We start from the raw sequence: 14,317 nt of genomic DNA, 5'->3' as shown, positions 1-14,317 counted from the left end.
GCTACAGGATTAGAGAAGGGAGGGAATGCTTTAATTTTTTATTTCAGTGGCACTTCTGGAGAGCAGATTGTGCCAAAAATGCAAAATTCACTAATTAATCCAAATCACAGCTGTTCAAGAGTGGATTACTTTAAAAGAAAAGAACTAGCCTGTGAATCATGCCATGATTTAGTGGGACTTGGGTACACCACCACGCCACTGTGGAAATAAATACATTGTGCTTGAAATGTGCAAACTAAACAGAGGCAGGGAGGGCACGGCTGTGGGGTGGCTGCTCAGCTAACTGGTTTCTTTTACCTTTGTGTTCAAGGTTACTTCATTGTTACTTTATCGTAGCCTTTGCTTTTGCCTCTCTGTAATTGCAGCGAAAGTCACTTCTTACCTGAAGTGTTTTCACCCTTTTAAGGCTTTCCATGTTATTTTTCTCTGTGTAACCATGCCAGTACTCACAATACACACGTCCATACACGTACTGTTAATAGAAAGTCCTTAACATTTTTAGGCACTTAACAAAAAGCAGATGTTCATGGTCGTCCCCTTGCCTTCCCTTTTAAAATGTATGAGTGAGCGCGGTGCTCAGAAAGCCAGCGGTAATACCAGTTGCTCAGGGTTGGCATAGCACGAAGGGAAGGTTCCTGTCGTGCCGAGCGCTCGGGGCCCCATGCAGACTGGTGTTCAAGCAAGCTTGCCTGATGTTCCCTTGCAGCTGCAGAAGCACAGAGCAGCACCCCTGGTCCTGCTGCCGGCGGGCGGAGGCAGCGCCTGACCTTGTTTGCTTAATCCCTTCCACCTTCCGACAGCTCCGAGCTGGGAGTCTCAGGAGGCCGAGCATCCCTGCTGAGCTGCCCTCCTGCAGCTCTGCTTTTGGCTGTGGAGGCTCCCTTAGCAGGGTCCTGGCTGCACACTGGGCTGGTGTGTGACTGCAGTGCAGGGACTCTCCGGCGAGGAGCAGGCACAGGGAATTCTGCCTGCCTGGAGCGCCTGGGCAGCAGCCCCTGCCCGGGCACAGCACCTCGAGGTGTTGCTGCCCTGGAGAAGCCCTGCAAGCCACATGGGTATGGTGCCTCTTTTCAAGGCTCGATAGCACCGTGCAGGCTGAGCTGCTCGTGGTCCCGCAGTAGCCGTGGCTGGCAGCTGCTCGGGAGTGTTCCCACCGCACTCCAGCGCACCACAGCCTAATCCTGGAGGCAGGAACTTCACCTGCTGCCAAGCTGAACAACTACGTTTGTGTGTTCGGACATGCGAGGCCACTCACACCAGCATGGAGAAGTGTTGTGGGATCTCTAGTGCTTCAATTACTTACCTTTCTTAAAAATTAAAAGCTGAGTAGGTCTTTTAACTGGGACTGCAATGGCTTTGTGTTCCTGCTGATTTTCTAAAGGTGCTGCTCAGTGTACGGCAGCCAGATGTTAACCTGTACCTGCTGTCCATGGCACTGGGTTGATCTCTGTGGTGAATCACTAGGGAAATGCATTTTAATAATAAAATCCAAAACAACTCAACTTTGGATTACATGGATGTTTAGTTTTATAACTAAAGAAAAAACTCAACAACCTAGGCAGCCTGAGATGTTGAGATATTAACCTAATAAAACTTATTCAGTCTCTGCTTTTTAGTATTCTGTTTCCTTCTCTGCCCTTCTTAATGCAAAAATATTTGCTTGCGGCAAATCCATAAAAAGACCATATTAGGAGAATTGCATAATATCCCCTAAAAATAGGAAGCAAGAATCTGGGACTATAGAAATTCATTTTACTCAGCTAAATGAATGACTGAAGATGAAAACAAAATTGTTAGCAAGTTACTGTACTACCATGAAAGGTAAGTCAGCTCAGTTGTCTTGGCTGGGTGTCATATTTTGTGCTGTGCTCACTGGGAGACTAATTGCTTGAAATAAATATTTGAAGATCTCTGTGTCTGGTCCTTGTAAGCTGTTTGATCAGTTTGGTGTTTCTGATAGGATCTGTTTTTTATAAAATCTTTAAGATTGCTGTTAGGCAATTTTTGTGCTATGTTATCCCAGCCATATAAGTGCAGTGAGAGATGGAGCTTAATGAGGTCTCATGTTTATTAACATAAGGATCTGGGAATGGTCCAGCAATAATTAATACCATATAGGTCATCCTTCCTTCCTTCCACACTCTTTTCAGCTCCTTTTGGGAGGATTACTTCCAGTTCTTACCCTTCAATCAAATTTTCTAACAATTCAAAAATTGAAGAAGTTGAAGGGAGTTTTTCCTCTATCCCTACCAGACTTTATCAGCTCTTCAGCCCATTTCTTAGATTTCTGATGTCTGCTGCTATGTGTGTTTCCATCTGCACCTATCAGGAGCCCCGAGTGTCTGTTAGACCAGAACTGATTTGATTCACATTGTTACTCTGTGGTCTGGGAAGGAGATGCTGTTCCCAGCCCACCTGGCCCCATCCAGAAGGACTGGGCTGTTCTCCCTTGTTGATGGCTGAAGAGCTGGAAAGCTGGCTTTAGCAGAAAAAGGACCTACCTTTGTTCTAGCCCCTCTCCCAGAGGATTCCTCTAGACTTCTCTGGGGTGAGGACTTCTTTTCAACCACTTTCCTCCTGGAGGAAGCCACAAAAATAATCTCAGGAGGCCCACCATCCCTTTTTCTCTTTCCTGTCCAGAAAACAAACTTCCCTGCTTTAAGGTTGCTCTCTGTTTCTTGTTTCTCATCTTTAAGTCATCAAATCCAGCAAGAATTTATTAATGTTGAGGGATAAGGGGAATGCTGTAAAAAAACCCTTAGTGTGTGTTTTCCCAGTGCATATATGGGCACAACGGGATGCTTTATTTAATGTCTCTCAGCTAAAAAACTTGTGATTTTCTTCTATCTGTGCTGGGTGTTATCTGTGTAGCTCTGGAGCATAGTGCCAGTAATGTCTTCATGATGCTTGTTTCTAGAAGATACTTCTCTGTACAAAGTGCCATGACAGAACTGTAGTGCTTTTATGCCGAATGACGATTGATAATTTCATGCCCCAAGCTTGTGTCTTGAGGGTTGACTCAGTAGAGAGGAAAAAAAAAAAGAAGCAGAAAAAAGATCTGGCTGCTTTGTTATAGGACTGTGCAGAGCTGATTGTTTTTATAGCTTAAATAGCTCTGCACTCTGGATGGATGGTACGGGTTTCAGAATTACCCCGTGCTGAATTGTACCCTGTGTCTGTGGCCCACACTTTTCTTATCTTCCCTGTTGAAAGTAATTATACTCCAGTGTGGCATAGTACTCCTGTGCTAATAAGAAAATACTATTGACAGGTGTGGTAGATGCACCATCCATTTAGTGAGCACAGAAGAGTTAAACTGATTGCATTTTTTCAGTCTGTGTATTTCTCAGCTTATTGTTTGTGTCCTGCTATTGGGAAAAACAGGTTAGTTGCATAGTAAATCTCTCTAATAAACACAGGAGAAGAGCAAAAAGAACAAACACCCTTATTTGTTATAAGCGTGGTCATTTCAAGGATGCATTCTGGGAGATGTGTCCCTCTTCTTCAGAAAGGCTTGTTAATATGGGCATAACTAACCAGGATCTCAGGAGAGGACAAGGGCTCACTCATTAAGATCAGCTGTATAAACAGCCTAGAAAGCAGATATCTGTCCTAATGATGCTTCTGTTGCTTCTCCCTGTCCGAGCAATACCCTCCATAAAGCTCATAAATCCATGGCTAAAGGAAGGGGCTGGGTTCTGAATTCTGGCACTCTGTGCCTGTTTGCATCCAGAGCCAATGCATTCAGCTCCCTTTACATCCTTCTTCTTCCCTTCCCTCCCTCCAAATTAAAGCTCACCTCCATTTGGAGACATCCCCAGTCAGAACTTTTCCTTGCTGTAACAGAAATTCATGCTGTAGTGAACATACAAAAATACTGCTGGTAGACAGCCATAAATGTGTGTACTGAGTCCTCCTGAGACACTGCTGCAGTGTTCAATGCATGCATTAACCATGCAGTGCTGCGATTTGCAAAAACTGGATGCATAATGGCAAGATAGCATTTCTGGGCATAAACTCAAGGCTATGGTGTTTGCAAAGGATGGATCTAGAGGGATTTGGGGGTGGAAAGAAGGGAGTTACTTTAGGAGGATCTTATGTTAATTATTAGGTGCAGGGCAAGAGAAGACTAATTAGGGACATGCAATTGAACTCATGTAGGATGCATTGGGATCAGAAGGAAACCTAGAGGTCCACACAGACTTCTGAAGGAGAAACATCTCTATAAGCAATATTTCTTTCTCATTTCAGAAAACCTCTTCTGCTGGCCCTGATTTAACTTTCCTTCTAGGAAAGAAAGAAGTAAAATTTTGCTTCTCGTAATAAGAATTTTTTTTTTCTGGACCTGTTGTTTGTTGCTTTATCAGCCCTTGACCACGTCCAATATTTTAGTTCTGATATTGAAAGCTAAGGGTTTTCAGACCAAAACAAGGCTTGTACGTGACTAGCAGACATGATACTGAAGCTCATCAGGAGGTACTTAAATACAATTATCTCTAAATATCATCTGTTGCTTGTGCTGATACAGTGAGAAGATTTACTGGGAAAGCAGGTGTTCATTTTTAAAAAATGTAAAAGCATAAGTGAGTTCAAGCCTGTTGGCTATATGGATGCAGCTTCATCAGAGTAGCTCACATTAATGAATTACAGTTCCCCGCAAAGCAGGAGTAAGTGTCAACCCATCTTATGCAACTTTGTTTTACAGTCTCAGATATGTCACAGCTCAGTGTGTCATTAAGCCATTAGCAAGTGGTATTTTTCCTTAGTAGAAAAGAACTCATATGTCTTTCTTAGCCACTAATTTTAAACTGATTTTCTTTCACTTTTTTTAAAAGTTATTTTTATCAGCCCAGCCCTACTTGTCTTTTTATTTAGTGATGGAATCCCCATAGATCTTTCTGTCACCAGGTAACAGCTTTGCAATAAATTTTTAAAAGAATACAAATTTGAATACAGACAACTTAGCCATTTGAGTGTGCTCTTTTACTCCTGTGGAGTTAGGTACTTCTAGAACATTTGAAAACGCCTTCTTGCCTCCTTGGTAGGCAAGCTGGATACCTGAGATGGGATTGGCAGTGAATCCTTGGCATCTTGCATAATGAACAGCTCTCAGTTCCCAAATTAAGTGATGGTGCAGTTATTCCAGAATTGTCTGCAGCTGTACGTGATGGACATTCATTTCTCTTGTTTGAGTTTTTAGGATAATGGAAGATGTTAGAAAGGAAAATATCCAACAGCAGAGGACATTCTCTTTAATTCAAAGGCATGTCTCCCAGTCTGGGTGTATTTCCACCAGGGCTATCAGCATAACCTCCAAACCCTGATTTTTTTTAATCTCTGATAAGATGTTCACTCACTGGAGCACAAACAAAGAGTTCTGCCATGTGTAGAGCTGTTTCTGCCCAGGAGCAGGGCAGGAAGAATTTTCCCCTTCAGTTGTAAGTAAAGGACATACACGTTCTATAGCACTCTTCAGCATGCAGGTTTGGGGTTTTTATCCCATTACTTGTGATTTAGTGATGTACTGTTGTATTCCAGTAGTGCAGCCTATGCCAGTATTTCCATTATAACCCATTCTCACTGGTTTATAACTCAACACTAAAAATGTACTCTTCCAATTTGAACTTGGCAGATAATGTCTCATCTCATCCTCAAAATGACAGTTTTTTCTCTCCCTTTGCCATCCTCCCAATAAGAGGTTGCATTTTTGTTGTATTTTTAAATAGAAGATACTGTCCTTTCTGTTTTGATAAGGGAAAAGCCTGCCTGATTATTAAAATTGCTTTTCAGTGCTAAGAGAGGAGGACATTATAATAGAGGATGCATGTGAATAAGTGTTGTTGATGTTACAATATCTACACTAAGTATATGGGTGCAGAGAAGTATCACCTTCCAAAAGAAAACCAGTGAATGTTTATCAAAATGGTTGAAAAGAGGTTTTTTATGGTGGTTCTTTTTCTAGCTGTTGATTTTACTCTTAAAATAGTGTTCTCAGAGGTAAATACATTTTAGCTGCTGCACTCCATTGTTTCTCAGGCTGAAGTAAGTAAAGGAAGACTTTACTGCATAGTGGCAAAATAATATTTTTCTCTTTTCTCATTTGATAAACACAGTACAAAAGGAATATAAATTCTAACTTTAGTGTTGAGACCAACTACCAGTTGTAGACCTGTAGTTAGCACAGTGCCATGAATCCACAGGAGATGTAGGCAGCAAAGCACAATGTTTCCAATAAAGAGACACTTGTGGGAATAGGAAAGTTAGCAATGAGTGACAAACAGAAATATGACGCTTGTATGATCCTTAGGGTTTACACTGTCAGGAACTGAACCTCTGATCCAGAGGCTTTATCTGAAGCCTCACATTTCAATTCAAGGTAGTGTGGGTGTTATGGATGTAAGAAAATCAGGATTTAAATCTAGTTTCTCCTTCTTTACCTGTTTCCTTGGAGCCAGCCATTTAGGAGTTAAGCAACCCAGTTGCCTTTAAAAGAAGTTTCCTATCCACTACAAACAGGGCAGGAAGGCTTCACTGTGATGTTTCTTTTTGTTGCAAATTTACTTCCAGGCACTTATTTTTCCATTTAGACAGTTAACTTTATGCTTACCATAACCACTTTAATGGTACTAATTAGTAAAAAGGGTATATAAGAAGGAAATTTTATGGAGGGTATTTATTAATAAATTGAGCTATTGTTTTCTCATACATGACAACTATCAACATATATTCAGTATGTATTCTTACTATAGCTGAGCTGTCTTTCTCTTAAATCCCAGCTGTTTCACTTTTTCTGTTGTCTGTAATATGTTCATGTATCATCAAAAGCAGAGAATGTGTTTCCTAACAGGAAGTTCAGTTCCTTCATTTGGTTTCTGAAATCAGTAATTAGGTCAAAGACTATTTTGTATCCGTTGGCAGAACCAGTGGCTCTCAGATTTGGAGTAGAATAGCTGTATGTGGAACTGAATCTTTTGAGGGCATAAAATCAGACTGCTCAGCACTTTCTCACATCAGCTTTAGTCCAGGCCATCACTGCCTAAACCAGTGAGATTCTGCAGTGTAAAATGAATGCAGCACTGTGAGATTCAGATCTTCGTTTTTCTGCAGTAAATAAGTTGCAGTCCAACAAAACTTCCAGGTAGAAGCATCAGATGTGCCCAGTGCAGTCAGTAGTTTTGTAAACCCAAGTCTTCTGTTAGAAGAATTGATTTACTTTAGCCCAGTTACCTCCTAAAAAAGGGTGCTGGGTTTGTTTCTGGAATATGCAAAGAACAAACTGATACTGAGAACCACTGAAGTGCTCAGGTTAACCATAGCACTGTTTCCTGGGAGCTCCTTCCACACCATGGGGATTAGTACTGCTCTTGTAGAAAAGCAGAAAATGCCCAGCCCAGACTTGTTCACTTGAGGAATGGAAATATTAAACACCTCCTGCTTCTGGACAGAGTGCAGGCTGCTGCTGCCATTTTGGATGATATCACCTGAAGTGCTTCTTGCTTGAGTCAGTGTTCTTTTGGCAGCTTTGTAGAAGAGATTCTCTGTCAGCCATGAAACATATTAAAATAGTATTTGTATTTTTATCATAATAGCTGGGAAAATTGCAAGAATCATTAAGGATAAAATACTCCAGTGTTGCATATTTTCCTAAAACTGGGGCATATCATAGATTATTTGTTAATATGCAGTGGTATTATGGTAATTATTAACTGTCATATTTAATTTCTTCTCATGAATATCCAGCACCATTTTTAAGGGGCCACAGAAGATAACATGTTCTCTACAGCTGATAGCACTCATCATTGTAATTACTAAGTACCCTTAGCTGACTGTTTGAAATTTTGCTGTAAATTCAAATGAGAATGTGAATGTTATTGGAAAACATGCAGTTACATTTGGAGTTTATTTGCTAATCATGTGCAAATCACTGTCAAAATTATAAGGATTATGACAACTGATGCAAATATCTAAGTGCTTTGTGCTGCTGGATGTATAAATTTTACAGGGAATAAATTTTCTATTTGTTTATAGGCACAGAAGAAGCGAAAATCCAATGAATCTGTAGATACAGAGCTCTGTCTTAATGAGGTGAGTGTGGATCTTGGATATTTCACAGCACACGTGCCTCCCCATAAGCAAAGGTGTTCTGTCAAGATTATCATGGGCTACCTCACACGTGTCATGTCAGTTTTGTTATGTTTGGATATCATAATGGACTAAAGAATGATCTTAGAAGTTCAGAGCTGGGCTCAAAGTGTCCTCTGCTGATTTTATATTTCAGTAGCTGTACAACACATGTTTAGGGAGATCCCATAGTAATCACCATTGCACCTAGCAAGGATACTTATTTAATAATCTGCACCCAAGGATTAAATTTTTTTTACTGTTATCCAGAAATAACTTGTCAAACAAAGTTGTTCTGTTGACTGTGCAGAAGGTGAAGTTTCTCTGGGGGTCCTGCTTTTGCTGTTATAAAATAAGCTGGCATGATAAACATGGATCCCTAAAGAAATGCTGTACTTTTACACATGGAAGCATTGCTAAAGTAAGCATTTTTTAATACTTTCTTCTCTTTTTTGAAGTGTGCAGTACTGATGTTAACTAATTTCAAAATACTGTCATTTTGACATCTGTTTTGATGCCTTTTTTATCTTCCCTTTTATGAGATTGATGTATAGGTATCAGTGGAGGGTGGGACATGAGCAAACAAAAGCATTTCATGATGTAGACTTAAATACTTTGCAATGAAAATGTTGTAATGGTGACCAAGGCAGGTGTTGTATCTTGCAGAATGCTCTCGGGAAGGACAACACAGCGGGAGTCTCCACCAGTCACATATCTGCAGAGAATTCCCTGGCTCTTCCTACCAGCTTCTATCTAAGCACACAGCTCACCCTGATGACACTTGCACTCTCACTCACTTTGTCCCTAAGCTCATCAGTCGTCTTGTAGCTGCATTACAAAAGGACGTGTTAAAAAAAAAATAATCAAAAAAAAAAATCTGTTTGCTGTCCTCTGTTGTTTATCTGGAATTCCAGGTCTGGGAGCTAAGCTGAGGCACTTCTGCTAGAACAGTCTCAGCTGGAATTTTATTTTTTTCTCTCTCTAAATAAAGCTTCTTGTGATATTTAGAGGCTTTGTGAAATACTTGGTGCAGTGCTACATTCCAAACCCAAAAGGCTTTTTGGGCATGCAGTGTTTTAAAGAGACAGTGTGTAAATTTGCCTGTAAAGCGACCTGGTTGGATTATTTTAATAATTATTATTTTAATTCTGGCTTTTACCTGAGAAAGAAGATGACGGTTTTCTTAAGATCTTGTTTATCTCAGTGAATGGTTTTGGTTTCAAATTGATTGAACTTCAGACTATCAAGGATGCCAGGCTTTTGTCTAATGGTGAATGTTCTCCCAGAAAATGGACTTTATGAAACTTCTTCATTTGATAAATCGCTACTGATGTTAAACTCTTTCAGTGTGTTAGCATTTTCCTCTCTAAATGTTTACGTACTGTAAGTGATTCTGCGTTCCCTGCTGAGAAGCCATTATAATTCACATACAGGTGTAATGTATGTCTTTCAGTTAAATTCTCATAAAAATAGAGTGTGGCGTAGAACCTTCTAACAGTACATTTATCTTTTAATTATAATCATCTAGCCTTAACAAGAGTGAAGATTCCTTAAATTAGCAAGAAGCAGCCATTGTGAAAGCTTGATAAAGATACCTTTCTTTAAATATGAGGAAAAATTTTGCTACAGGGTTTCAGCTGTACAGTCTATGGTCTTCTATGCTTCCATTGTGATAATATAGTCCAGTTATTATACTCTTTGTTTAATAAAAAAATTACATACAATTTATTTGCTCTACTAAAACTAAAGTCATCATCTGTTTATACATACCTGATAATGTCAGATCAAAAAGCTACAGGAACTTCATGCCTTACCTCTCTTATCAAAACATTGTAGAGGGCCAAGAGGTAGTAGGATATCATTTAAACTGTGTTTTATTTCTTAGAACTGCTAAAGTCAACACAGAAGGATGGTTGATCCAGTTACGAGGCAGCATCATGCACGTGTACCCATGTGACAGGCTTATCTCACCCTGGTAGTTCCTACCACAGACCTTGGCATTTCTGACATGATGAACTGTTTGCAAGACCAGCTCCATAAACTAATTTAATGGTTTGGATGGCGATATTACCAGTAGACATGATTTAATCACTTGGTTCTCACTCAGTGACATTGGCAGCCTGTGCTGGTTCATTATGATTTCCTGCAGTATCTAGAAGGAATTCTTTAAAGCTTTAAATGTCATCAGATAGGCAGCATTTCTCCTAAGGGCTGTCTTTATACCCTACTGTGATGGCTTGTTGACTGTTACAAGCAGTTATGTCTAAGTGATCAACAGTAATCAGTTTCTGTTCCTATTGGAAGTAGAAGATAGTTTCAAGCAAGGAGTTCATCATGTTGGATGTACAGATTTACTCTGAGACTTACACAATTATGCCCTGTCCTGCTCTGAAATGTCCAGATCAGTTATTTGCAATACAACTGTAAAGTACAAATTACTATTTTATAACTGCACTGAGGTTTGAGTGTGCAAAATACACATCTTGCTAAGAGATTATTAAACCTATTGACAAGTCCATCTTTTGAGATTTTTCTTGGCTAATAATAAACACTTTCATAATTTTTGAAATTCATTTATGTACTCCTGATTATGGTCACATAATACAGGTTTCAAAGCGATTTGTATGTGATAGAATTCTACAATACCCTGTGCCACTGAACATAACAAATTATACAATATTACTTTTTAATTCTGTGTTGATAAGAAACTGCAAATTACTTTCAAAGGCAGCAGAGCTGCTTTCAGAGAAGAGATATATAGACCATCATTACCAGCAAAGCCCATGTGGTTCCTGTTGCGCTTCTTGTAGAAGATAATCAAATTATTGAAAACCAGGGGCAGCAGAAAAAAGATTATGAGATTCATGATTTTAAAAATGAATCAAATTCTTTTATGTCAAAAGGAGTTGATAGTATAACCTATTGAAATGCTAATGAACATAGCATTGTAATTCAGAAGTCTGACATTATCCAATTAAAAATATTTTCAAAACAAATTCCTAAACATTATGATTATTAAATTCATCTTTGATCCACAAAGCTTTCTTTAAAATGTCATTTGTATTCAGCACATTAAACATTTTAGGCAGTATCGGGAATTTTAATAATCTCCCAGTATAGTATATACTTTTTGAAGATTTTTTAAATGTTTGGTTTGGTTACAATATCTCTCTTACATTTAATACCAATTATTAGAGCTTTGACACTGTGTGATCCAGAATAAAAACTATTGATCACTTATACTGTAAATAGCAACCTAATGAGCTTTTGATTACAAAAGAAACTGCTGGTTATCTGAGTCAATGAGAGTTACCTTTGGAAATAAAATTCAGATGTAGTAGAGGAAAAAATTGTGGTTTTTACAGGTAGCCAAAAAAGCTCAACAGAGTATTTAAGCTTTTTGTCCTGTAAATTAAAAGTATACTGAAGTGCTAATTTAAAAAATTTAATTGCTTATTAAACAGTCAGAAAGGAAAAGAAAAGCCCTTTACAGGCATCACCATGCAAACAATGGAGGATTTTTCAAAGTTGGATGTGGTGTGGATGATGTCACTTTAGCATGGTGAGCTTGTCAATGCACTCGTTTGCTGCAGTACTGAATTACGTAAATTGTTTAATTTTTTTCCTCTTTCAGTCACAAATATCATGTGTTGAGTGCTTAATTAACAAGCTTAGGCTGGGCTTTATATATCCTTTAAAAGATTAATTTTATCCATATAACAATAATATAGAGGCTGTCCAAATAAAGATATACATAGAGATGATCTACTGTTCCAGTTGTAAATCTAACCAGTTCAGTTGTGTGTAAATTAAATCATGGGCTACCATAAACATATCCAAATCATCTTGTACTGGAACAGCCATTGTCATTAGTATTATTGATAGTGTGTTTATGCTTCTTTTTAAAAGTAGTGCACACAAAGGTAAAATTCAGACTGAACTGAAATATATGGCTGAGGTTCTGCAGTCTTAATTCCACAAGCTATTCCAGTGAAAGAGGCACTGAAGGTGAACCTTTCAGATATTGGCAGAAAAACCAGCAGCTGAGGGTTTCCCTGGCCCCAGTGTGGGTGGTGACACCACCCACGGGCAGCAGCCCCAAGGAGTGACCATGCAGGGATTTGGTCAGAGGTGAGGGGTGCATCCCTTGCATCATTGACCTGGCACCCTGAGATCCCAGCTCCCTCAAGAGGATGGGGATGAGGTAGGAAGAATTAGGAGGAAGTGGAATTCTTAATCATTTCAAAGAATGACAGACTTTGTCTGGAGACCTATTCCCAGGCTTTTTTCTTTTTTTTTTTTTTCCCCAAGGAAATTATGTCCCTCCAAGACCCAGCATTTTTAATATGAGTGTTCACAATTTCTTGCAGTTCGAATCAGCAGACTGAAAACATGAAAGTACCTACTTTTGTTAAGCCTGTGCAATTAGGCTGGAGATGAAGAAAACAGAGCAGGAATCACCTTGAAATCTCAATTTAATTAAAATTTGCAATTGTTGGCTAATCACTATGATATTTCCATGGAGTAAAGATGGCGAGAAACCAGTGAAGGAGAAGAGCAAACTCAGAACAGCTCCCTGAAGGGACATAAATCTTATGTGTGTCACATGACAGGAGTATCTCGTACTTAGCTTCTAATAAAAGAGCTGGGTTCTGCTGCAACAGCAGCTCCTTCAGAGCAAGCAGTAAAAGATGGAAGCACAAGCAGTTATTCATCCAACAATTATAACTTTCTTTCATAAAATGTAATTCTTTGTCTTCAATACCAAGGTGGATCTACCTCACTGAAAAATATATGTTCACATTCTTTCTTTCTGCTTTAAACCGTTCTGCATTAAAAGTGTTCTGGGCTAGAGGCCTCCAGGGTTGTTTTATGCCCATGAGGTTAGTCAGACTGTACCTGATGTCCCTGACATCAAATAGAGATATGTTTGGTTCTGATGAACTTGGCAGAGAAATTAATCCAGTGACTTGTTAAATATTTCTCATCTTTAAATATTTGGTTTTTCTTAGCAGCCAGTTCTTCCTGTGACATTTCAATTATTGGCTATTTCAGCTTCTCTTTAACTTTGGAAGATCATTCTGTCCAACTCCACAGTATTTAACTTTATAGATTTGCTTCAGTGCTGGTTTTCTGGTTTTCTTTTTTAATTACAGCCTTCACTTTTGAGGAAAAAAAGATGTGATCAGGAATATGTCTCCACTGAACTAAGAACACCTGTAATGGGGAGGAAATTTAAAGTTCCCATTTTATCTCTTTAGCACCGGTTTGACTTGAATAAGCTAAAACATTATGTTGTTATTCCCCAGATGGAATTTAAAATTTAGTTTGGTACTGAATAGGGTTGAAAACTTTCAAACTCTTTACAAGCTATTGGAAATATTTAAATACTTCTAATGTATTTTTCACTTGGAATTTCAGTCAAATAGATAAAGTCTCACTAAGTACTGAGTTCTTACAAGAGTAAGAATTCTCTTTGGGAAATTTTGATGGCCCTGTTCTTAAGGTAAAATCAGGGAGGATGGTGAATTCCCATGTTTAACTCCATATTATCTTGACTTTTATACACCCTTTCTTCAAGTTCTCTTATGTTTGCTTCCAGGCAATGTTTATACTTAATAGATGCATATTAGATGTGGACACCTCAACAGTCAGAAGCCAACTCCTGCAACTCCTACAAGATGTTCCATCTCTTTTTATCATTCATAAAAGTGTGAGCAACAAATTCAAGATGTGGCCTAAAAATTACCTGAATCTTAAAGGAGTCAACAAATTTCTCAGTACCATTTCTTACCAGTATTAGACTGTGATATTCTAAATTGGTACTGTCTAGACTACTCACAAGAGTCCTCTGAGCACATTTCACCAGAGTTAAAGCAGTTTCTGCTGTTTTATCTTATTCAGGTGCCAATAGCTGTTGCCATACACAGAATTAGAGCTGATTGTTTCCAAGATTAAAACACCCAAACCTCAGCCCCTTTTCACCTTCTTGTAGTGATTCCAACACTATAATTCCTTTGCACTGCTTTTTAATCTGTCAGAAGGAGAATTTCCTAGAATCCAGAAGAAAATGAGTCCTAGATTTAAGGCCAATTTTCTTCAAATTTCTCCCTCCAAAATACCAAAATATTTGACTTCTGACAGACTTCTGTCCTCCAAAGCCTTTGTGTCTGCTCCGTCACTCAGGCTTGTCCAG

At 38.9% G+C, this 14,317-nt stretch overlaps 1 protein-coding gene across 2 annotated transcripts in view; it reads left to right on the top strand.

Moving 5' to 3' along the window:
* Window positions 1-9,128, top strand: part of GFRA1 (GDNF family receptor alpha 1) — a 130,751-nt gene extending 121,623 nt beyond the window's left edge. For both annotated transcript variants that reach the window (XM_069020111.1, XM_069020112.1), the window contains exons 8-9: window positions 8,029-8,085; window positions 8,788-9,128. In XM_069020111.1, the coding sequence (XP_068876212.1) occupies window positions 8,029-8,085; window positions 8,788-8,949 (219 nt within the window). In that variant the 3' untranslated portion in view covers window positions 8,950-9,128. The remainder of the gene's footprint in view (window positions 1-8,028; window positions 8,086-8,787) is intronic.
* The last annotated feature ends 5,189 nt before the right edge of the window (window positions 9,129-14,317 follow it).

The sequence above is a fragment of the Aphelocoma coerulescens genome, chromosome 6 (genome assembly GCF_041296385.1).
Source record: "Aphelocoma coerulescens isolate FSJ_1873_10779 chromosome 6, UR_Acoe_1.0, whole genome shotgun sequence".
Lineage (NCBI taxonomy): Eukaryota > Metazoa > Chordata > Aves > Passeriformes > Corvidae > Aphelocoma > Aphelocoma coerulescens.
The sequence above is the reverse complement of the archived record's forward strand: the minus strand, read 5'-3'. Positions and strand labels throughout refer to the sequence as shown.